This window comes from Equus asinus, chromosome 9 (assembly GCF_041296235.1).
Source record: "Equus asinus isolate D_3611 breed Donkey chromosome 9, EquAss-T2T_v2, whole genome shotgun sequence".
In the NCBI taxonomy this organism is placed as follows: domain Eukaryota; kingdom Metazoa; phylum Chordata; class Mammalia; order Perissodactyla; family Equidae; genus Equus; species Equus asinus.
The window spans coordinates 45,989,287-46,016,035 of record NC_091798.1 but is presented as its reverse complement, the minus strand read 5'-3'; the positions used below and the strand labels follow the sequence as shown (position 1 = coordinate 46,016,035).

General features: G+C 33.6%; 1 protein-coding gene across 3 annotated transcripts in view; it reads right to left on the bottom strand.

Moving 5' to 3' along the window:
• Positions 1-980: 980 nt before the first annotated feature.
• KIF3A (kinesin family member 3A) overlaps positions 981-26,749 on the bottom strand; it is a 46,489-nt gene continuing 20,720 nt past the window's right edge. Inside the window, exons 6-19 of one of the 3 annotated variants that reach the window (XM_014856768.3) lie at positions 21,793-21,932; positions 21,197-21,394; positions 20,706-20,880; positions 16,972-17,070; positions 15,003-15,074; positions 12,853-12,861; positions 9,716-9,872; positions 9,138-9,318; positions 8,816-8,926; positions 8,339-8,464; positions 7,146-7,199; positions 6,724-6,792; positions 6,023-6,147; positions 981-4,055 (exon numbers count right to left, since the gene is read on the bottom strand). In XM_014856768.3, the coding sequence (XP_014712254.1) occupies positions 4,007-4,055; positions 6,023-6,147; positions 6,724-6,792; positions 7,146-7,199; positions 8,339-8,464; positions 8,816-8,926; positions 9,138-9,318; positions 9,716-9,872; positions 12,853-12,861; positions 15,003-15,074; positions 16,972-17,070; positions 20,706-20,880; positions 21,197-21,394; positions 21,793-21,932 (1,565 nt within the window). In that variant the 3' untranslated portion in view covers positions 981-4,006. The remainder of the gene's footprint in view (positions 4,056-6,022; positions 6,148-6,723; positions 6,793-7,145; positions 7,200-8,338; positions 8,465-8,815; positions 8,927-9,137; positions 9,319-9,715; positions 9,873-12,852; positions 12,862-15,002; positions 15,075-16,971; positions 17,071-20,705; positions 20,881-21,196; positions 21,395-21,792; positions 21,933-26,749) is intronic. The other 2 variants (XM_070517409.1, XM_014856770.3) reach the window with 2 other exon arrangements.

Here is a 26,749-nt window from a genome sequence, read left to right as displayed (position 1 = left end):
CTGGTTCGGATCCTGGGCGCGAACATGGCACCACTCGCCAGGCCACGCTGAGGCGGCATCCCACGTGCCACAACTAAAAAGACCCACGACTACAATATACAACTATGTACTGGGGAGGTTTGGGGAGAAAAAGCAGAAAGAAAAAAAAGAAGATTGGCAACAGTTGTTAGCTAAGGTGCCAATCTTTTTAAAAAAAAAAAAAAAGAAAGTGAGTACCACAGCTCCAGCACTCGGCTGGGGAGGAGAGGCAGAGGGTGTGCAGGCGGCACTATTTGCCATCTTGCTTACGCCATAACAGGCCTTGAATTTTTATCTTCATGTTCTACACAGATGTAGGTGTTTTACATGAGCTAGCAGTTGTAAAAAGGAAGAGAACAAGGCCTGAAAGGGCTGAAGTCATCTCATACGCAAAAAGCACATTCAAGTCCTCTGAAACTTGCCGACAAATCAAAACTCCTCAATGCTCACTGTGAATTTCTTAAGACTGCCCAGCCCGGTGCCTGGCAATCAATATACGTTTGTCAAAATAACACATGATTAACAATAATCCAAGCAATGTTATTATTTTGGAGATATTGTAAGCTCATTAAAAGGTTTTAAAACAGATCATGATATTGTTACCTCTGAGAAACGTCTCCTTCTACCTTTCAGTGAGATATATTCTGCATAGACACTTAAAGCTTTAAGTTTCTGCTCTCAAAAACCTAACGAAAACGATAACAAAACTCAGATAGAAACATTTTTGGTAAAAATATATTTTATCACAATGAGAAGCATATTTAAAAACATCTCTCCCAGGTTTCTGTTTCATGATGATTTCTGTTCAAAGACTCAGAACATTACGAATTTCTGGGTGTGAAATTACACAGACCTCTCTTAACCATATGAAATTGAGAAGGCAAGCACAAGAACCTGACTATTAATATCAGGATGGATGTAGACACAAAAATAGTTCAGTAAAGAAGCAGATCACTACTATAGGCATTAGGCAAAGATTTTTATTTTTTATTTAACCATGCTGCATGTAAACATACAATATCAATATATACAACTTGAACAAATACAATTTATACATAAAATACAATGAAAGTGTGTGGCTTTTTAAATTAATGCAACAAACTTATTGTACAATTTGTAATTTTGGCCAGGATGCAGTACTATAGTAACGCTATTAAAGTCCTTAATGATTTAACTTAGACCACTACTAACAATTTCAAAGGCACTAGGATGATCTGTTTTCTTCTAGCATTTTAAGAACAAAGAATAACTAAAAAGGAAAACAAATTTATACATTAAACATTGGGCAGACACTAGCAGGCTTGAATGTAAACTCTGCCCATTCCTTAATTCACAGCCCTGTAGGAAAGAAAGGGACTTTCCTTAAGAGTTAAAGGGAAAGATATTTTTAAAAGACTAAAAAGAAACAAAACAAAAAAACCAACCCAAAAGCCATAATCATAATTTAAAAACATGGTGGTACAGATGAAGCAGCACCACCCCCCTCCCCCAAAGTGACCTTAAATTTCTTGCTGCAAAAAAAGGTTCCCTTCCCCAGAAAGCAGACGGCACAGCTTATCAGATGGAGTCTACTTGAGCGATAAACACACAGGCGCAGAACCCCCCCCACCGATTAATCTGGTACTTTACAAGAATCTAAAGAAAAATGGGAAATACTATTATATTTTAATATCCTAACTATTAGTATATATAAATTACAGGGTTTATTAAAGAACATACCACAAATTAACTTTCTATGAAGGCTCCTTTTAATAAATAAATATTACTTTTTTAAATTAAAGAGAAAAGAAAATACCCATTCAACAACCTATTTATAGGTGACATTCATTTTAAATCTGCCTATTTATTTTAAATAATGAGCACGTTTGTTCAACTGTACCCTTTCATGAAATTAAACTGAAGTTAAAAATATTTCATTTGTGGACAAAGACGCAGTAAATGTGAAGAAACCACAGAACTTCTATGACTGGAGCTAAACGAGTGGCTCTGAAGTCAGTGTCCCGTGCTTTCCTGTGGATACTCAGGCCAGGCTCCAATATCTAATTTTGTTATTTCATAAGATGACTATTTATTGTCCATCTGGTATAATCAGTTCTAACGTAAATGCTTTTTAAAAAAAAAAAACTGCTAAAACAGGCTGTTTTTTCAATTTTTACAGATTTTTTTTTTGTTAATGCAGTGGAGGGGAATAGAAAAAACATCTAGCATACTGGCTTAAATTTTCTATAATGTTTTAAAGCTTAATATAATAGTTATTCCTTTCCTATTAACTGCACGGTTAAAGGCTAGAAACATGGACTTTTAAAAAGAAGAAGTACTTATCTTTTTTTTCTACTGGTAAAATTAAGATTTCTCTAGAGTAATTACTAATAGAGTTAAATGTGCATCTACAACTGCCAAGATATTCTGCTCACACAAAGCTATTACATGACAAAAATTCACTTGAAGTCTTCACAGTATCTAAACAATGCCCCACAGAGTCAAGTTATAAACTTCTAATTGTCTTACACATTACAAAGAAAATGCTGCCAGTTAACTATAATTCTTACTGCCTAGACAATAGTCACCACACACAGCACATTGAGACCACCTTTGGAACATACTTTAAATTTGTGGACACATTTTATGACCACCACACAAGTACACAGCCCTCACTCACCCCTACTCCACACACAGCTTTATAATTATAAACCAGTATTTTAACCAAACTTATTAAAATAATGTGAACTTAATAAATACTAATTTATGAAGTCTCAAAACTTGCAACCAATGTGTTTCAGGGCTGATTACATAATTTTAAAACTCATAAGAGATATATTAAGTGGTTTAGGAGTAGCATAACTTTCAAAAAAAATAAAAATTTTGTAAGCAGCCAACAAAAGAACAATTCTATTACAACTTATTTTACTATACGATAAAAATAATTTTTATTTTTAGAGGAACATGGTCTAACTGGATTTGTCAATGGAAGAAATTCAGGGAAGAATATTTTCTTTTTATAAAATATGAAGAAACAAAGGGTTTTAAAGGCAAAGGACTAATATATTTTTCCTGCCTTAGTTGCATTTTCTGGAAAATGGAGACCTTTCTCAACTGGGAAACACAGACCAACTTCCATTAAAATTGAGAACTCAGACACAAGAAACCATCCATTAATCACACTTCAAAGTGAATTTTTAAAAATACACACGTATGAGCAAGATTAGAGACCAGTATTTAGCTTCTCAATTTTCTACAACTGTGCCTCCTTTATATTTAGCTACAAACTCAACATTTCAAGAGAACATGAAACCAGAACAAAAAAAGTATATTTGACTTGAAGTCAAAGTGGCAAAAAAGGTCAAGAGAGGTCCAGATGAAACATATTTTCAACTTCTGTTTTTTAAACATGTATACTTCTTAAGATTGACTGCCGAATTATAAAATTTTCTACAGATGAATAAGATCAGTCATCTCATACCTAAAATGCAATGAATGTTAGTATAAAAACTAGAACATATTTAAACAGGTCAGGTGGCTGTTAGGGTTGAATCATTTCTTAGATATGCAGCCCATACATTCATATCTAACAGCACAGCACAGGACAATTAGATCTGCTACTTTCTGTGTGCAAAACAGAACATATTTTTTTTTCTATTTTGAATATCTGGTTATCTAAATATACAGCAGTTGAGTAAATTACCAGCAGATTTGTGTATACATTTAAACTGCAACTCTCTCTAGTAAGAGCTGCCCCTCCAACTTCCCTGCACAGTATAAACTGAAGATTAATATGACAATTTGAACAATTACCAGTTGTACAATTTTAATGTTAATTTAACATATAGACACTGAAAGTTATTAGGCAAATTACTAGTTCCAGTCTTACTCCATGACTTACAGTTTCCATTATTTAAAATTACACAAAAGTCTTCAGTGTTTTAATTAAAGACTTTGTCTAGGGATGAGAATATCACTAATTTTTATTGTGACTTGAAGTCTGTAACATTTACTGAAGTAAAGAGTCAATTACAGTTTCAGGCTTTGCAGAACGCTTTCTGTTGAAGAAGAGAAAAACAAAACATGAATGCTTTCCTAAAAGATTGAAACGCAAACACTTTACATTATATAGTAGATAATACAAGGTGGCCCCGGAGTCTAGCAACAGGCCAAGGTTTGACATGTTTGACCACTAATGCTTGCCTAGGGGACGGTCACCTATAGGCACCTAGAGGAGGTGCAAGAGCATGGCGCTCCACCCACCACCAGAGTGGTGAGGGACTGAGTGGATGATCATTTCCAAAACTGGACTAGACAATGTGGTCAGGTCAAGCAGGCTGCATGCTTACCAGATCTGAACCTCTCAATGATCTCTTCTGGGTATGCTACAGATGTAAGTTTATGCAGTGAAAATCAGAGACGCAAATCATCTGAAGCAACACCTCACAGCTGCATTGCAGGGACTGATGGAAACGCTACATTAATGTACCGTGCTTAGTGCAATTTTGCTTAGCACATTGAACTTCTAATGAGGAACATCACATTGAACGTTATCATGTAATGTAATGTGATATCAACAAAGCATTTATTGTGTATATTTGTCTATGTTTATGGCCATCTACTGTTTTCATAATACTGCAGGCCAATTCTGATACACAGAGATGCTGGGTTTGGCTCATCTAATGTTGGCTCACATCTATTTTTCTTTAGGTTAAACCAAAAGAGTGCATATTTTAAAATAAGCATTCTGAGAACTGTATCCAAATACCTTATTATTTGTTTGTTTGTTTTAGGTCCACTTAGTTTAAAAAAAAAAGTGAATAAAAACTGAGAGATCTTATGTATATTATCTGGATTTCTGGCTTCTCCTTTGAAACAAGATGTTCCAGAAACAATGGGCATTCTATTCCCAAAACTAACTAGGAACAGAGTGGCCGCCACTTTAGACAGACCACTCTCCAGCGTGCCTCAGTCCCCACCACTGCCTGTTTTCCTCCTACACTAAGGCCAACTGTCTTACCATGTATCATCACACTTGCATTGTTGGGTTTTTTTTTTTTTTTACTAACTGCAGAGTTAAGAGGAAAATATTTCTATTAAAAGTGGAAGATCTAGGGAGATTTGTATTTCTTTGAACTGATTTGCTTCACTCTTTAATATTACATCCATGACTTTTGCTGCCATATGAAAAGTTTTTAACCCCTGGCACCGAAATGCTAAAGAATGTAAAAATTTGTACACTTTTAATATGCTACTGATTCCTCCTCCCTGAGTTCAACTATCCCAAATTTATAAATGTTAGGTATGTCTATGAGATTATGTAACACAAAAATATTAAAACCATACGACTTCACCCTACAGGTAACTCAAAAGTCTATGTACTCAAAGTACGGGAAAAAATAAGCTTATTATTTCCTATCATTTCAGGAGCCCCAAAGTCTTACAATGAGTTTAAATAAGTGGAACAGTACTTGATGAAGGAAAGGGAGAGGAAAAATAAATTCTAGCACAGGGCTCTCACATCCTGATTTCCCTGGGATTATGTTATGATACATATAGACTACTCAACAGTCAAAAACAGCAGCCAAAGAAGAGGGAAGGGAGGTCAGAGAAGTGTTCTTTAACTGGTGACTGAAGAAACCAAGGTTCTTGGGGCAATGTTTATGATAGAAGATCAAATCAGCTGAATACAATACCTTGGGAGTCTAATCAGGCAAATTAATTAGCATCTCACTACAGCAATTAGTGTAAGAATTAAGGAATTCAGATAGTACATGACTTACTATACATTAGAGAGAACAAAGTAAATTAAAAATAAATTCTATTACTCAGGGGGCTAAAGAAGTTGGAGGACATTAATTGTTTAGCCAGATTCTATTTACTCAAATCCTAACTACATAAGGACTTTGATATTTATTTAAACATATCAGCCAATATATTTATCACGTTAACTAATTTCCTTTAAATGTATCTAATTAGAATATCTCATTGCCTTTATTTCATGGTATTCAAAGGCAGTCTTTACCTTCTCCCTGTCTTTGGCCTTGCTTTCCCCTTTGAAGTCCGTGGCCTCTCCAGTTTCATCAAGGACTGCCGTAGGCTCTCCTCAGTATAGGCCAGATACACGTGGGAAAGGTCCACTTCAAAGGGCTAAGTAAAGGAAACAAACACAAGATGCTCTTATAGGACGGATTTAAACCAGATCTGGGGGAAGATTTAAAATACTGAATAAACTCCAGAAAAAAGCCACAGAAGACCAAATAAATGTCTAAAGATTTCTTCTTCTAATGCCATTTATCTCAAATGTATTCACCAAGTGTTGATGAATAAGATGCCCTGACACACTATAAATTCCTGTGTAGTAAAGAAAAACTGTTGCTGTTTTCCCTAAAGCTGCTACTTCCTCTTGTTGACCTAAGACTCAGACTAGCTTCGAAAAGGACACATTCTACCCTCTAACCACACCTCCACGACTCAGAGAGGTGAAGAGAGTGCTCCAAAGATGACTCCACGCCACTCTTGTGATAGAAATGATAAGCCTGCCATCATGACTGAAGGCAAGCAGATCTGTCCTAATAATCCCCTCATCGCAGAGCCTCTAGTCCCAAAAGATTAGCCTATTTTTTCAGCAGAGCTGGTTAACAGATATCACGTTGATAACACAAATTAGTGACCCACATTCCTATAAAGACACAACTGTAGTTTAAAAAAAAAAAGCATTCTTACATCTTTCTCTTTTTTATCAGGAACTGGAGTCTGCTTCCGCATGTTATTTCCTGTGTAGGCAACACATTTCTCAAAAAAGGAAAAAAAGGGGGGAGGAGAATTGTCTTAATTAGCAATTAATACTCTGAATAAGGTAAATTACTAGGAGATATACCAATGCTACTCTCATAAAACATGATTTGAATGCTGGAACAAAAAGGGACCCAGAGGTCATTCAGTCCAACATAGCCCCCATCGACACCATTTCCACTGAATATTCTGTGTGTTATAATACAGTCAACTAGAAAAACGTCTTGTCCACCTACTGGATTTTCATCTGATGCATCCTCTGGACCACCTATCTCCCAAGGTAGCCAGCACAGTTCCTAGTCTACAGGAAGGACTCCATAAGCATATCACGGAAGGATGAAGGTAATACTCACTAGCTGCCATTCTCCTATATCTTCATTCCAATGGACATAGTTTTCAATCATTTCCTTTAAAAGAGTCAAAGATGGTCTATTCTTAATATTTAATAACATTTAAAATACTGAAAAATATTCATGGTACTAAAATCTTAATATATTAAGTGAAAAAAGTTAAGTCTCAAAAATAGTCTGCATATCCTTTTTATAAACTTAAATATACATACTTTTAAGGAATATATGTAGATGAAATTAAACTACATAAAAATAAAAAGCAAGGAAATGAAGAACATGGGATTCAGGATGACAGTTACCTTGAGTTGAAAGAGGCAAAGGGATGGAAAAGGGGAGAGGGAAACCATTTGGCTAGAACTAGGTTACTGACATGGTCCTAGCTTTTGTTTTTGGGGGATGAGTTCACTACAAAATAACTAACTAAACAAATAAAAGCAGACCATCCAAGGACCAGGAAGGAGAGGGCACCACAAACCAAAGATTAATTCTCTGCACCCAAGGTCCAAAGAAAAAAAACACTAAGGCTTATTTTCAGAGAAATTTCTTAAAGCTGTACAGAGATTCAAAATAAATTTTTAAAAAATCAACATGCTAAAGTTTACTAAAATGTACTGGAAAGATGGAAATTTTTGGTAAAGAAAAATAAAGGCTGACATTTTAAAATTATACTGGTATTAACAATTAGCATCCTGATGGAGATGGAGATGGATGGTGATGATGGCTGCACAACACCGTGAATGTACTTAATGTCACTGAATTGTACTCTTAAAAATAGTTAAAGTGGTAAATTTCATGTTATATATATCTTACCAAACACATAGAGAATTAGCATCCATAAAAAGGGAGAAAAAAGCACAGGAGTTCTGTTTATTCTACTTAAAAAATAAAGGATGCTGAATGAATAAATAGGACCTATACCTTGATTCTGATTGCAATTACATGAAACTGGGTTCCTCCAAACGGCTGAGAAATTCTTATTCTGAGATACTTTGTGTACTTACATACACAAACTGAGAATTATGTTTTAAGAAAAGTTAACAGCTGAAGTGAAATGTGATGGTATTAGTTCAATGAAATTTTATTGCTGACAAGTGAAATGTAAATATTTACCATCAATTAATTTAGAAATTATATTTTCTGATTCCTTAACCCCAGCCAAGTGACCTAACATCTAGGTCAGAGAACTTCCCTCTTACCTGATAATCCTGAGGTATAAAGTTATCAATAATAAGCATCTGAAGGCGAAGCTCTCGGCTAAGTTGTCGAATATTCTCCAGCAGGCCTTCAATTTCCCTCTGATGTTCTTGTTGGAGATCGGCCATCTACGAGAAGATCAATGAAAACATTAAGGACAAACAAGACTTTAAATACGAAACAGTTCCATCTGACATAGGGCACTGGTCTAATAAACCTTGTAAGACCTTACCCAGTTCTTTCACAGAGACAGTGCACAGAATGACACTATCACTATCTATTCCATGTTATTAGTTAAGTTTGGAAAGAAACAACTTACCTCAGTAGATAAATTAAAAATTGCACATAAAGGAGAAAATTTTATTTCTTTAGTAAGCATACATTTTGATTCCTTTAGGATTCTTAATCATACTTAATCAAAGTAATTCTTCTTCAAAATTTTCAGAACTACATTGGTAGGTATTTTCTAAGAGACCAACCTCTGACTTTGCAGCCATAAGCATAGTCCAGACTTTCTTTAATTTCTTGGTCTTTCCCTGAGCTTCCTCTTGCAAACTGGTATATTTTTCTTCAATATCCAAGCGTTCTTGCTATGACAAAAATGGATAAACTTAATAATTTTCTTCATTAAATCATAAATTTAATTATTTAACAAATGACGTAAATGTTTAGCAACTATTATCTTTCAAAGCAATCCACAGATCTGCTTTAAAATGTTATTAAGATTATAGTTATTTAGCTTTTCACAAGAAAAGTTAAATACCTTAGGCAAAGTGTTACCCAAACATAAAGTCATATTACCTCTTTTTCCTCAAGTTCTCTGCGAAGTTGTTCTGCTCTTTTCCTCCTTTCTTCCAGTTCCATATTAGATTCTTCAAGAAGTTTCTCTTGTTCCTCAGCTTTTGCCAACAAATCAACACCACCAACAATTACCTTCTTCTCCAGTGCAGATAATTTCTCTAGCAAAGACTGATGCTCTTGTCTGTCGATTAAAATGAGAATATTCTATATCCATCGATTATCTAGTATTCTACTAATATCATTTCCAATAATTTAATGAGAATTTGGAGGCAAAATTTCAAACTAGGAATCTAATTAAGTAATATCTCTATCAAATTATGCCACTGTGTAGTATTAATTTATGATTTCACCTATAACTCAAATGCACTGATATTTTTTCCTCCCATATAGAGATGAAATAATCAAAACAGATGTAATTTTTAGAAATACAACACATACAATGAAACTTTCTAACCAAAAATAGCCCCTCTGGAGACAAAAATCAAGCTTTTAATTACTGTTCAAATTTCTTGCTTATACATCCTATGAAAAATATCAGAAATTTAAATCACAAATCCACCTCGATCAGTAATACTTACTGGGCCTTAAGAAGATCTTTTTCCCGTTTCTCTAGTTCAGCTCTAGCCTTGTTTCTTTCTTCTTCTTCCATGTCAAGTTTTGTTTCAAGTGCTTTTCTCTCCTCATCAATCTTTGCTTGCATTTCAACCATCTTATCTGGGGAAACCTTCTTTTTACCTATTTGAGTCATTTAATTGCAACAATCACTTTAGAGTCAATGCTTCAGACTTGTATAAATTATCAGAATAAAAGATACATTCCTCAATCATACAAAACCAAATATCAATATTTTAAGGAAACCAAACGAATATATTTTATTTCTATTTATTATGTTCCTAGAAGAACTTTTTAACTAATTGCTAAATTCAAACTGTTACTCAATTGTACGATGACAACTAAGAACAAAAGTAAGTGAAGGAGAAGCAAAACAGATGAGCGAGAAAAAAAAGAAAGACAGATTAACAGGAAAGCCAAATAAATAAAAAAGCAAAGGTCTGTGTGTCCCCAAATAACATATGGTCAAAAATCAATATGATTATTTAATTAATTTCTTTCTGATAACCAGGTACAAAATCAAGCCACTTCTCAAAAATTAAGTGACTTCCCCAAAATTTATTAAAATAACAAAAAAAACTCATATATAGTTATAAAACTTACAAATAAAAACATTTGGCAGAATTTATGCAAGTAGTTTTTAATATATATCTTCAGAATTTTTCTAAAATTTTTGTTTAATAAGATTACTTGAAAATATTTCATTTCATAGTATACTTTTAAAGGAAGAAATTCTATACTAATTACATAATAGTTACATAGTAATTAACCAGGCATTTTACAGTTGCTGAGCTGTCATGATACGTCCTCATATCTTAAATGAACAACCAAAATAGCTTGTTATTACACCAAACTCAGGATCCTAAATTTCCCTAAGTCAGATTAAACATGCCAAATGTCAAATATAAGTAAAAATACTATGAAATAATAAAGCTGGAAATACAGCTTCCAATTGAGTATTTTGATTATAATGCCTAGTAGTGTTTTATACACACATAATAAGTGTTCATTACAAGTTTACTCAATGAAATTAAAATGAAAAATCAAAAAGAAAGATAAAAACTAGCTTATTAAACTGGTCATGAAACTGAATCCAAGATAAATCATTTCTGGTAATACAATTTCTTTGAAACACACTTTCCTTCAGAAAAACAATCAAACTTTTCGTAGAACTGGGTTGAGCTCTCCTGAAAGCTTTCTGTCATTCTTAACTTCCTTCCCAAAGGACCACAAAAGAGTGTAAACCAGAAGACTTTATAAATTGTTAATGTCTCCACCCAAAAGCTAACCCCTCTTGCTAACAAGGAAAGAGAAATGAACAATAATGATGATGGAGATAAAGACCTGAATATATTCTTTCAAAAACCATAAGACGAAAAATCATTCATAGACTTTAATTCTTTAGGATAAAATTATACAAAAAACCCAAGGGTTTAAAATACATTACCCTTCATTTCTATAGAAATATTAAGTTCAAAGCAAACTTAAGCCACAAAACAAATAAGTGAAATAAAAGAGTAAATAAAAGCACTGATCCAAATCCATGCTCTGGTGTGGTGTGATTCATTGCATTCCAAAAGTCAGAATGTAGAGCTGATTCTGGATGGTTTCTTTGGCACAATCACCTGTATTGAATGATCTGACATATGCTGTTAAAAAAATTAATTTTAAAAAGTAATCTAACTCCTATTCCCAATGAATTCCTAGAGTTTTCCATCAGTAATACTATTTCTTAGAAATCTGAGGGGGGAAAGTATAAGTTCAGGTATAAAGTAAATGCACGTATTAAAAAATTACAACTTTCTTTCCACCTCAGAATTACAAATATTTAAAGAAAAAATGGCAAATACGTTAAGACAAAAAAACTGTATGTGCAAAGATATGGATACTAATAGTATAGAGGAAATGATCTGATTAACAACATATGTACATTAATTTTTTTAGGCTTTTGGGGTTTTAATTGTTTTGTTAATAGTTAAAAACATACAGTTTCCAAACCCATTAAGAGGCAGTAAAATAAAAAGATTCCATATGTAGAAATACAAAAGCATATGCCTAGTGATGAATTACTCCTACGCCTGAATTGCATTAGTTATTCAAAACGATTCAGGTAATATTTTCAAACTGATGCTTTAGCAGCAAAAATCTTATTGTGTTCTTATAACATTTTCATAAAGATGATCATGCATACACTGCTAGATTCAGTTTCAAAAGTCACATATTTAAGTAACATATTATTCTAGCCAAAATTACTCTGATAAATCATATTTCACCCCAAAATAATATTTTAAGCTAAATGTAAATATGTACAACTCTCCTCATCAGGCATTTAAAAATGTGACATCACTAAAAGTCACTTTTGCATTGATTTTTTTAAAGACTTTTAAAAATCCTTCTTCTAATACTACATGATAGAATTCAGTACAAAATTTCAGGTAAATAAATCTATAGTCTAACGTCATAGAGTGTTTAATGAAGGTAAATAGGAGTAGTAATATTTGTAATTGCCGTTTGCCATCTGCTCTACCAAAACTGTGAAGGCAAACCTTGGCAAAGTAAAGGTAAAGGGAAGAATTTCAGGTAAGTGTTAACTGAATTAATTTCATTTTCATTACATGAACACCCATGGGCATAAGTGATTCCTTGCTTTAAAAAAAGAGAAAAATGCTTGAATGTGAAATCATTTATATTTGTATTTCCAAAATTTGGCTTCATGGGTCTCTAAGAATTAGGGAAAAAAATTATACCTTTTGGTTCTGGTGATCTATTTATTTTTGTCTGTTTTGTTAATTAGGTCTAGAACATCCTGTGTGTTTGTCACTGTCAATCTAAAGCTTCTGAATTGTTTCCCTAAAAAGATCATTTAGAAACAAGAATATTCCTAAAATCTTCCTCAATAAAAACTGAAATAAATTTTAAAAAATAATTTAGGAAAAAAGGAAGTTTTTTTAAAAAAAAAGCTAAAGTTGAAAGATTTTTTTAAATATAAAAGATTAATACTTACCTTGTAAAAAAAACCAAATTTAAAAAATGTAGTTAAATAACAAAGTTATTTATAGTTTAAATAATTGTACCGCGTGGAGTGCAAATCAATCACACCAACCTGCTTGGTCTGTCAATAAGAAGTGGTAAGCAAACCGTAGACAGGAAGCATATGCACAGAGACGAGAAGAGAAAAAAGAAAAACATTATTTCTTTTGTAAAACAAAGAAAAATGTAATAGCATTTATTTATAGTATAAGTATAGAAATAAATCATTATCAAAACTGAAATAGAAGAGTTTTATATAAAAAGAAAAGCATATTCAACACAATCAGATGAAATCTAAGCAAGGATAACAACAAGATTAATTTAGTCTAAGGTTACAATTCAAATCAATCTCAACAGCTCACACTGACTCCCAAACTCCTGCAAATCTAACAGCTCAGCACCAGGTGGTTATACTAAGGTTAGACATGGAATTTTGACCTGCTAAGACCTGGGAAGTAATCTAAAAGGGCAAAACAGAAAGTTAAGCCAATTTAAAAAAAATTTATAAGTGTCAAAATTCACATTGTCCATTTTCAAAATTTCACAATTCAATGTTCTTCTAATACACGGATCCACCACAGGTGTGCCCCCCTTAAAGAAAATCCAACACAAAAGCCTCAACCAACTAAACATATAAATTAGATTATAATAATTTGCAGTGATTATTTTATTAACAAAAGGATTTAATGAAGAATTTTTAAAGACTGCAAGTTCTCCCAATAGATTTGATTTTCCAACTTGACTTATAAGCAATATTTTCAGAAAAAAAGTCATTTATTGCATAAAGTGAAGTACACCTGTATAATAACAAACTTGCATTCGATCTATCAGTAGATTGTTAAGGGTAATTATAATAATGATTCTATACAAGTAGGTGATCAATTGATGATTCAAGCAAAGAACACCTAAAAAAAGGCCACTCATATTTTTAAAAGAGAAGGTACATACAAGTTATACACAGCAACCACATGCTGGGACAACGATCTCTCCACTTCACCAATACACCCACATCACAACAAAAGAACTTAGTGCTATGTGCTAGGTACAAAAATAGTAACTAAGACTGCTTGAACTGAACAAAGCACAACTCTTTTCATAACATACTTTCATATCACTACTCTTTTAGGACTAAGTTTTAAAACAGAAGATTAAATTATAATGCCTTCCACTCAGAAATTTTCTCATATTTCGCAGTTCATAATACAAAATAATATTTCTATATGGTTTCTAAAGCAATTTCATATATTTTTAAGTTATCCTCTGAAATTAATTGTTTTGGTAAAATGTAAGAATTGTCCATAGAGAAAACAATTTCTAATATTCTTGAAATTCTTCCCCTAGAAAGATAAAAGCTTGAGAACAACACCAAATGTTTTTGTTATTAGATTTGGAAAGGTAAGTATATAGATAATGCTTTAAAAGGCAGTAAGCTGCAAGCTAGTACAAGAAAGCATCAATTCCCTTTTCTTCTGAAAATAAAACATAAATAAAATTAATAATACTTTTCAACTTAATTAAACTAAGGTTTAAGAAAAAGCCGTTAGGTTGAAATAAGTCTAGATAGATCCTGCATAAACAATTTCTCGTGGATCTGAATTCTCGAATCACACCTTAGAAAGTTTCTTAAAAATCAATCAGGCAATTTAGATTAGGCGTAAACTGCCATTTGAAATAAAATACTATTCAATTTATCTTTATTCATTTCAAACTTTTTTTCTTTTCAAACAAATTTTTCTTTATTTGGGAGCTTTCAATCTTAAGCCACTCCTCAGAAGAGGACACCAAAGCATAAAATCTTTATAACTGTAAGACATGTTATAATGGGCACTGGTGTACTTCCAAATAGAATTTGTACTTTTAGAAATTCAGGATTTGTTATTACATGACCCATATAGTGACTAGGATTAGAAATTTATCATGAAACACAGAAAGGAACCATACAATTATTCTTTTATACAGCTTACTAGCTCTCTTTACATTATCTCAATTGCGAAAGCATGAATCTCTCTTCCATTGTCTCAAACATAAGCTTAAGCATATGTTTTAACAATTATGGTTAACTGGAAGCAATGAACAGAGGGAAAACCATCACATGCTTTGTTCCCCTGGGAAGTCCAACATGTATTAAGTGACGACAGGGAGCGGTGCAGCATTTCTCAAATGAAGCCCATGGGTTATGGAAAAGCCAAAGCTCTGTTAGAGAATTGAAGAGCTACCACTCACTAGGCAAGAACTTATCCAGAGGTTTCTCTATGACAGAACATGTGGAGTCTGAACTACTGCTGCTGCTACTGCCTGGAAGACAAAGAAATGAGCCCAACGGGAACCAAAGAAAGAGGAAACAAGAAAATGAACATATACACAGAGAAAAATTCAGTTCCAGAGAAAGAATTTTAAAGGACAATCAAGCTTTGTATCAAAGAACTAAAGTGTACTTTCCCTTAAAACCAGTCTTGGTAGTCTATCCAATATTCTCTAATTACAAAACCATACAGGGCAATTAGAAACTGTATTCCTTTAAGCATCTACTGTGGGCAAACCCCACTATTCACCTAAAATATAGTAATTCAGAGGGTTGGAATGACAAGAATAAAAAATAAATAAGTCATTTGGTGACATTAAAGTTTATTTAAAATACTTAGGTTGATAAAGTAAAAGGAACTGAGTTTTAAAATGTAAAGCCATGCACACTTAAAATTATAGGAATGATAAATTACCCTTCATTATAGACAGGCTGGTTTGTCTCCAATTTCACTCTTTCCCCTCCAAAACATCAAACTATCAGATATAACTACGTGTGTTTAAAGTTTCATGGCAAAACTGTGACAGGCTCACGGAAAAGTTTTAAATATCTAAGCCTGGAAGGAAGGGTTTTATTTTCTTTCTGCTTTTTCTCCCAAAATCCCCCCAGTACATAGTTGCATATTTTAGTTGTGGGTCCTTCTAGCTGTGGCATGTGGGATGCTGCCTCAAAGTGGCCTGACGAGTGGTGCCATGTCCACGTCCAGGATCTGAACCAGCGAAACCCTGGGCCACTGAAGGAGCACTCGAACTTAACCACTCAGCCACGGGGCCGGCCCCAGAAGGTATTTTACTATTAAATCTTTTAACCTATTAAGCAGTGGCACTTTTTTCTATTTAAAATTTTATTTTTAACAAATCTATTATCTGCTTTAGCTTTGAATAGTTTACTCTGAAAAATAGGTATGAACACAAAACCACTTCTCCAAATCAGGGGTCGGCAAACATTTTCTGTAAAGGGACAGATAGTAAGTGCTTTAGGCTTCGGCGGCCATACGGTCTCATGTGAAAGCAGCTGTAGACGATGTGTAAACAATGAGCATGGCCATTTAATAAAATTTTGTTTATGAAGACAGGTGGTGAGCTGGATTTGGCCAGCAGACTATATTTTGCCAACTCTTGCTCTAAATCATGCTTTTCCTGTCTTTTGAAGTTACAGAATCTTTATAGTTTTTAACTTTGGGGCTCCTGATCAAGGAATGATGGGTTTATTTTCAGCAAGATCATTTTAATAAGACAAGCAAAATATACACCAACTTGAAAACAACGATCCACGTTAATGGAAGAGAGTTCTGAAACAAGTAAATATTTAGGGTGAAATGTAGGCCATTATAATATGTCTCTCTCTTTTGAATGTTATCTACATCTTTATCACAATAAACAGTCAGTTCACACTCAGCAAAAAATGCCCCATTACAGGGTGAGAATGAGGTATATTTCATAAATAAAAAAGTCAAATTAAAAAATAGTCCTCATACAAATTTCTTATTTAAAAATGCAATGACTTCTAAAGCCTAATAATGCTTGAGAAAAACTCCACATTATCCTAATTTCCTAAAAAACCTAGGTTCCTAACATAGATGAAAGTCCCCACATAAAACTGAAACACCACATAAAATTTTAAAATGGTATACCCACTATCACAGATTTTTACAATTGTAAATTCTAAAAGAACCCAGAACATACAGTATTCTGATTCAGCTATAAATAGGAGAAAAAAAATAATGCAAAGCTAACTAGGTATGTGGCATACTTCCTCTGTTCGAACTGCTACCATAACTAAAAATGGCAAAATAAAAGGCATGCACTCAACTGCCTCAGGAATGTTAAACCATCTTTAGGTAGCATAGGTAGCAATCCGTTAATTTCTAGAACACTAAAAATAACTTACCTCTTCTCTTTTTCTTTTTCTCTCCATCTTCTCCAATCTCACCCTCTTCGTCATCATCCTCCTCTGACCCACTGATATCAGAGCCTGATATTTCTTCCCCTTGAATAAAAATTTAACACAAGTATTTTTATTCTGTACCAGGTCATTGGCTATTTAGGAAATGCCTATATCAACTTTCTTCATTAGGTTTTTGTTGCCCTAGACTTTAATATTCTTATACAGTATATGAGATACACTAACCTCAGAAATAGATATGATATACAACAGAGGTTTTATTTTTAAAGATCCTAAAGAGAAGTTAAATTCGGATCCATTTAAAATTCCACATGATTAGTTCAAGTACAGCTTTAAATATATATATAAATTACATGTTAGAGTTATTGTTTCAGTCTTTTAAAAATATGATCACTTTTGAGGAGCATTTTCTCCTCAGTTTTCCATTTAAGATTTTAAATAATTCATTCAACCTGTATATTTTTTAAGAACCATAACACTGTCATGTAATACAGAGATAACCCTCTTAGGACTACATAACAAGAAATACTTCAAAAGAAGAAGGGCTTATTTGTACAAAAATTATGTTAACTTAAAAAAATAAAATAAAGGAGAATAAACTAACATTAATCAGACCAGTACTATATCACCTTTAAAGCACTTAAAAATACTACTGTTCATGTATGAAATGTCTAAGAAAACAAAGGTAATTGGGGAAAAAAGAAGTAAAATATACACTAATCACAACAAGGTAATGTTTGAACCTGTAAATAAAGAATGGAAAAAGATCACAGAGTTTCGGGAGAATGAATTCATTAAAAATATTTTGTTCTTTAGGCCTAGAAACAATGGCACCCTGGTAGCAATGAGCACACCTAATGCCCAACTCTTGGTTTCTAAATACCATTCTCCACTGAAAAGAACCAGGGAGAAATAAATTATTTTAAGGCTAGGGTAGGGAAAACACAAAATGAGCCTAAAACATCTGTCATGCCAGAAAGTAAGGAAATGCTCAAAAAAACCTGGGGGGAGCAAGCTGAAAGGACAGAGAAACTCCCCTGAAGGATCTCCTAATGGCCAAAGCTGGAATAATTTGAAAAACAAAATAAATAATACCACTGTATTATAATCCACAGACTAAAATAAATATCCATGAGTCCATACTGACATAAATAAATAATTGAATAAACAAATAAGTGGGGGAGAAGGGACTGCTCTTCCTGAGAATTCCAGATAGTAAACATCAGAAGGAATGAAGAGAAGAGAAAGTCATTACTGAGCAAACGCTACAGAACTATTGTTGCAGGCAGGAACCCGTGATGGCTGCTAACATGAGTGGGAGAAAGTGTGATGAGAAAACAGGACCTTTGTATAGTCTCTACATATCTCCCCACAAGACACATATTACTTACGAAGGAAAAAATAAAATAGATTTATAGGAGAGAAACTTTGGAGAATAATTAAGAGAAAACTATAGACAAACCCAAACTGAGGAACATTCTACAAATATATGAACAGTACTCTTCAAAAGTGTCAAGATTGGGGCCGGCCCAGTGGCATAGCAGTTAAGTTCACATGCTCTGCTTCGGGAGCCCAGGGCTCACCAGTTCAGATCCTGGGTGCAGACCTAGGCACTGCTTATCAAGCCATGCTGTGGCAGGCATCCCACATATAAAATAGAGGAAGACAGGCACAGATGACGCTCAGGGCCAGTCTTCCTCAGCGGAAAGAGGAGGATTGGTGGCGGATGTTAGCTCAGGGCTAATCTTCCTCAAAAAAAAAAAAAAAAGATACAGACTGAGGAGACTAAAAAGACATGACTACTAAATGCAATGTGGTCCTAGATTGGATCCTGGACTAGAGAAAAAGGGCAAAAGAGGGAAAACTGTCAAAATTCAGGTAAGATCTGTAGACTGGTTAATAAGTTTGTATCGATGTAAATTTCCCAGTTTCAATAACTGTACTATGATTATGTAAGATGTTAACATTAGGGGAAGTTGGGTGCCAGGTATATAGGAACTCTCTCCTCACTATATCTGCAAGTTTTCTACAAGTCTAAAATTATTTCAAAATAAAAAGTTAAAAAAATTCTTTTAATGTTTTTGCCTACTTTTTAACTGTTTATATGATCAACTCTATTAACCAGATTATAGAACTCTGTTAACTGGATTATAAAAACAAATGCCATAAATAAAATGAAGTGTTAAAAATAAACTCAGCATTACCACGTGTTCCAGCAATTCCACTTCTTGGAATATACCCAAAAGAACTGAAAGCAAGGACTTGACGAGGTATTTGTACACCTCCATTCATAGTATTATTATTCACAATAGCCAAAATGCAGAAGCAACCCAAGTGTCCACTGACAGATGAATGGATAAACAGATAAACAAAATGTGGTATATACAGACAGTAGATTATTAATCAGCCTTAAAAAAGGAAGAAAATTCTGACACATGCTACAATATGGATGATCCTTGAGGACAATATGCTAAGTGAAAGAAGCCAGACACAAAAGGACACATATTACATGATTCTACTTATATGAGGTACCTAGGATAGTCAAATTCAGAGAGATAGAAAGTAGAACAGTGGTTACTAGGGGCTGAAGGAGAGAGGAAGGTGAAGAGTTAGCATTTAATGGGTACAGAGTTTCATTTTGGGATGACTAAAAAGTTCTGGACGTGGACGGTGGTGATGATTACAGAACAATGCGAACATACTTAATGCCACGGAACTATACATGTAAAAATAGTTAAAATGATAAATTTTGTTATATTTTACAATAAAAAATGTAAAAAAGTCAGCAAAATAAAGGTATGAACTCAACATTAACAAATCTAAGAAATTTTAAATCTTTAAAACATACTGACTATAAATACCACCTAGTGGTCACATTTAAAACACCAAATTTCATTATCTAAGAGGCAGCTCAATTACTGCTTTTCTTCAAGAATCTTATTTCAGCTTATTGAATCAGCACTTTCTCCGAACATCTGCGATGCTGGCATCTCTGGATTTCACATCTGATCTAAGCAGTTTCCCCAGTGACTGAAAAAGAGGCAGCTTCAAAGCCCTCTGTTTACCTGGCAAAGGAGCCCTGCGCCAATCAGATCTTGGCGTGACGGGGCAGAGAGTCACTGAACACGATGGTAGCTGGAAGTTCCTCACCCTCATGAACAAGGTCTTCAAACTTTCTAACCTTCTAACGTTATCTTGTTGGAAAAGAATTTCCAAAACAGAATCTCACGTTCAAATTTAAGTACGAAAGCACATTTTCAGGGTCATGTAACGAATTTTTACTATAGTAAACTTGGTTTACCCACGACTCTGATAGCTTTCTTTACTTCAAACAATCGTGACTGATATCTATCGCAAAGAACTCTGGTTGTTTTCACCTAAATACATATATGGCAGAAGTTGCTCTTATACAGAGAAAAATAAAAATTCATCATTTAATAAGGGGTCATATGAAATCTACAAAAGGTCATGGGGACTGAGATGGAGGTTTAAGTTAAATGAATTTTTTAAAATCACACATACAAATATATAATTTTACTTGAGCTTAACGTGAAAATGCTAACGTATGTAAGTATCAAGTTACCTTGCAGAAATATTCCTTTAAAGAGCAATGTTAGAGGCTCAAAGAATTTTTAATGGGTGGTTTTTATTAGAACACTGAACAGCTAAGCACCGTATTTTTAGCCGACATTAAGATGAATATTTTGAGAAAAAGTTACCTTCTTCAAGCTTTTTTTTCAGTTCTTCTATTTCTTTCTGAAACTGACGAAGCAAAGCATCCTTTGGATCTTCATTAATTCTAGCTTTATTTTTAATATTCTTGGCACGGTTAGCATATCGTAATGTACTGATAGTTTCATCATAATTGTAATCTGCTGGCCCAATATTTGCACACTGTTGAATCAGGAATAGAAAACAAAACATTTTACATTTCACACAGTTAAAATTAATACTACCATTACAAATATATCAGAAGGAATTTTTGAAGCATATTTCCACTCTGGCCTTCTTGAAAAAGACAGCATCAACCACGGTGGTTTCCAAACAACACTATTACGGGCTAGTACACATGGTGTACTAGAAAAGAATAACCACAAATCAAAAAAAGGAAAATAATAATAGTTTTTAAGATGTTATGCCTATCAATTATTGGCATAAACAGGAATCTTAAACTTGTCTAATGATAACTATACTACCAGTTAATTCTTACCATCATGGTTTTTGAATTTCCTCCTAAGGAATCCTGAAGAAGACGAGTCAATTTAGAGTTACGATAAGGCACATGAGTGCTTTTTCCATCAACCAAGGCAGAAATTACATTACCAAGGGTGGAAAGTGAAAGATTGATTTTTGTAGCTTCCTTTAGGCGCTGTCCAGTAGCTCCAGTTTTTGCCTGTCTTTCTGAACCCTAGCAATAAACAGAGACAGAAATAAAGCTAAAATAAGAAACACAGAATATTGTTCCCAAAGTTCAAAAAAAGAAGTAATTTAACCATAAAAAATTTGATTTGATATGTGGAATTCACTTCGAAATAATACAGGAAGGGAAGTGGCTGAGGATAGAGATGAAAGGCCGGGCCATGAACTGGTAACAGCTGAAGTTAGGTGATGGGTGCATGGGAGGTCATTATACTTACATCTGCTTTTGTATAGGTTTGAAATATTCCATAACAAATAATAAGTTAAACATATACACTAGTAAACAACTTAAAATCATATGTAAATCACATCTTTTCACTTGAACTTTTATTATAAAAGAAAAAGAAATCACAAGAGTTATTCCTTAAGTAGTATCCTGTTACTTACAGCAAGATCTACAAGATGGAGCTTTCCCATCCTGACATGCATGTTACCATCAACGCCTTTTTCACTGCATTCTATAGTAATCGTGAAGATGGCATGGGAACGGGAACTATGTTCATTCATATTAGTTGCACCAACAGAACCTTGAATAAAGGAAGGAAATTCTTAAAAAGTATAACAAGGAGTGCCCTTCAAAATAATAATCCAGAATGGTTTAAAATACTTAATTTCATCACAGCCAAAAGTCAGAGAGTATGGCTAAATCATAAAAGCATAGGTATATTTAGCCATTATTAGAAATTTATCTGACAACTTACGCTGATAACAAAAGAATTTGTAATGTTTCTCATATTAAAGAGGTAACTTTAGCACAATACTTAATTGCAATCCCAAAAACTAAAAAAAAATTTACATAAAAAAATACACGTCAATCTGAAAAATCACTGCGGTTTCAGCTGTCTCTAAAAATTATTATGTTCTGGGAGTCTAAACCACAGAAATACCTGCATATATGCATTAAATGATACAAGGATATTCAATGCAGCACTGTTTGCAACAGCGAGAGATCAGAAACAATCAAGAGGACAGTGGTTAATCAATTACAGAATAGTCATAGTGTGAATTACTAAGCAGTCCTTTAAAAAAATAGGGTAGACCTGTACGACATGAAAAGACACTCATAACAAATGTACTGAAAAAAAATAAAAGTTACAGGAATATATAGTATAATCCAATATCTGTAAACCAACAGCATCCATTCAAAATATACTATTTGTGTGTGCATAAATATTTTACCTGAATATATTGTGTAAAATAAGAAAAAGGTCTGTTGTTTTTAATAGGCATGCATTGGTTTTTCTCTGAAATTCCAAAGTATTTTAAAAGCATTGTTAATTTTACCCACTGCCAAAATTATCTTCCTACTATATATTCAGTCAGAACCTCTCCATACAAGCTTTGATTTTAGAATTTAAACATTGAAAGGGTATTCTTTATTAGCATATGGCTATATTAGAAGTCACATAACTAGAACATAAGTTGCACTGTAAAGAGAAGTAAAGCCCAATGAAAGAAGGTAAATGACAAAGTGGTGAAAGGAAATGCAAGGATTTGTGACTCTATAATATTTTTCTATTTTCTTTTAAATCAAATTCTGAATTTTTCCAAAAAATATGAAACCCTGTTAAATCTGACACCACTTCAAATCATCTGATCAGTAGTGACACACATACACGTTTCCAGAGTATTAGGTCTTATTTTACCTCCTGTTTTTTTCCACTTAACATTAGCTCCTACATATATTTCCATGTAAAAACAACTTGAAAACTTTAGTAAAATTGATTTTGCTATTCCCTTACTGAAAGATATTTGGGATCGTTTCCCATTCTAGGTCCTCAGAAGGACAACATGAGCACCTTTAAGCAGATACCTTTCTTTCTCTTTAGAATTATTTCCATAGGATGTATTTTCCAAACTGGAATTACCAGGTCAAAGGGTAGGAATAGTTTTATAACTATATGATTATTAAATCACACTGTAGCAGTGTTTTTCAATTTGGAGTGAGAAAGAACATGTAATTTGAAAAAAATCATATTAAATATTTTAATACTTATTGTTTTCGCAATATAAGTAAAGCATGCTATTTATGATTGTGATTTCTGGTTATGAAAACAAAGCAATGCAACCGACATGCTGTTAAAAGGGACCAACAGTGAACTCTACAATCCCTAAGAGAGAACAGCTGGCAGCAATCAAGTAGACTCCATGCTCCAACCTACAGACACATCACCTAACAGAAATAATAAACACTTTCATAGCTTTAATTTTTGTTGAAATATTTATTTTGGAACAAGAAAAAAATTAAGTTTTTATGTTTTCAACAGGATATGGAAAAATTTATCCCATACTCATGCCTGCATGTGTATAAACTCATGTATATATAATATTTACTGAGTACTGCTCATAATAGCAAGATTGAAAACAACTCAAAAGTCCATCAATAAAAGATTGGGTAAATAAATTATGTAGATTTATCCAATGAAATCTATATAGTTATTTAAAAATGCCTATACATGTACTCTTATGTGTTAATGTGAAATTATCTTCAAGGTAATATTGTTAATAAAGTACATTTACTATCATCTGACTCATAAAGAGGACAAGCACTCCCCTTAGAAACACACACGCCTGGGCACACACAGACAATATCAGGAAGGGCACAGGAGACACCAACGGAGGTGCCACCAGGCATAGGAACTAGGTGACTGGGACACAAGGGTAGGAGGAAACTTGTTTTTCAATGTATACTTTTGTGCCTTTTGAATTTTATACCACGTGCTTGGATTATCTATTCAAAAGATAATATTTTAAAGAAAAGGGTTATGGTTTAAGGGTTGAAAAACTCTGCTCTGCAGATGTATTAACCAATTTACAATGATACCCACAATGTAAATTTATCTGACTAGCTTAAATTTGTGTTTTAGTTACTAGGCAGGCTGTGTATTTGTTCATGAGATGACTCACTTATTTTCTTAAATGTAAAATTAACTATTTCTATAGCATGATCACCTGTCAAAATTGATACAAATTTCATATTTGTATCAATTTTTCATCTATTTAGAACAGCAGCTTTTATGGCCACATTTCCCCCCTCTGCTATTTTCCTCTTGATAGTTATTTTACTATATATCAATATAATAAAGTTTGTACTTCTATGTTGGAATTTTTCTACTTGGATATTTGTACCAAATGTTTAATTCCTGGACTCAGTCTATTTACTAATGAAGAGTATTTTCCTCTCTGCTATCTTAGGTCTTCAAATCCTTTTATCTTCATTTCTCTCATTAGAATTTTTTCAGTTTTCCTTGAGCAAATCTCATACCAAATTAAATTAATTCTCAGGGAGTTAATGGGAGAGTCTGGTCACTATTGTGAATGGAATCTTACGCTAAACATCTTTTTAATTAAATAAGCGATACATGAACATATTCCTAGCATAAGAATTTTAAAAAGACAGACATATAAAAAGAAGTGATGGGGGCCAGCCAGGTGGCACAGCGGTTAAGATCGTGCACTCTGCTTCCAGGGCCTGGTTCTCTGGCTCGGATCCCAGGCGTGGACCTACACACTGCTTACCAAGCCGTGCCATGGCAGGCGTCCGACACGTAAAATAGAGGAAGATGGGCACAGATGTTAGCTCACAGCTAATCTTCCTCAAAAAAAAGAAAGAAAGCTCCCTAAATCCCTTTTCTCCAATCTTACTTCCCCTTCCCTAAAGGTAACCACTATTAAACGTCCTTTCATTTCGTATTTCATATACATACATGTGGACACACAAACAATGCCCAAATATATAGTTTAATAATTTGGCAGTACATACTGTCCTCTAGTTTGCTTTCTTTTCACTTAATGATATACCTTGAAAATCTTTCAAGTCTCCACACGTAGTTCAACTCGGTTTTTTTCTTTACAGCTTCATTATAGTCCACAGTATTTTTGTACTATAATTTACCTAAGCAATGTTTTATAGATAGTTATTTAGATGGTATCAAACTTTTTGCTATTTCAAATAATGTTGTAACAAGGTTTTCCTCGTTTACATCTAAAAATATTTTTCTAGACTATATAGCTAGAATTAGAAACACTGAGTCAAAATGAATGCACTTTTAAAATTTCAACAGATACTGGTACACTGCCCTTCAAAAAGGCTGTACCACTTTACATTCCCATCACCAGTGCCCATTTCTTCAAAGCCTCACTAACACAGAAATCCTTTCATCCAAACCAATGGGTAAAACCTCTCTCACTATTGTTTTAATATGCATTTTCCTATTACTTGTGAAGTTGAAGATCCTTTCAAATGCTTATTGCTGTGTATAGTTCTGTGAATAACATATTCATATATATCTTTTGCCCATTTTCCTGTTAAAATTCCGTCTTTTTCTTTCTATTACTTGGTTTATAAGAATCCAATTTTTTCTTTTTGGTGAGGAAGATTGGCCCTGAGCTAACATCCGTTGCCAATCTGCCTCTCTTTGCTTGAAGAAGATTGTTGCTAAGCTAACATCTGTGCCAGTCTTCCTCAATTTTGTATGTGGGATGCCGCCAAGCACGGAATGATGAGCGGTGCATAGGTCTGTGCCTAGGATCCGAACCTGCAAACCCCAGGCTGCCAAAGTGGAGCATGTGAACTTAACTACTACACCACTGGGCCAGCCCCTGACAATTGATTTTTTAAATTTTTTGTTTAGTTTCCCTGACTTTGTTAGATTTATAGTCTAGTCATAAAAACAAAAAAAAAGGTTTACTTCTTATGTTCCTATCTTAAATACCTTTAACCTCTAATTGCTGTTAGTAGCAGGCCTGGGGCATCTGTGTATTAAATATTATTGAAGCTTTTCATTCTTTAGACAAAACTTGAAATAATTACTAAAAAGAATGACAATATTTTTAATTTTATTTTGCTTTTCTTGTCAACAAAGAGGAGGCAGTATAGTGATTGGTTAATGGTGAATAATGGCCTAGATTTAAATACTCGCTCTGCAACTTATTAAGTAGTATATAACCTTAGATAAGTTACTCAAATTAAGTCTCAGTTTCCTTAATCACAAAATAGAAATTTAACACCTTCATAGTCCATCGTGAGGGTTAAAACAGATCATTCTTACAAAGCACTCAGCATAAGCATTTGCCACATAGTGAGTGCTCAATAAACATTACCAACATTATTACAGCAAACAAGAGACAGCCATATGAGAATTTCAAAGATACAGAACTATTACTAAGAAACAAAATTTGGGTCAGCACGGAAAGCAATCTGTAATACCTTTCATTCACATATGCTCTCTACATAGTAAACAACCAAAGAGGAAGGGTTTTCAAGAAACCTAAAAATCCAGTCTCTACAGGGCCAAGTGCCATAGCAATTTGACTTCTAAACCAGCCCACTCAACACACTGCA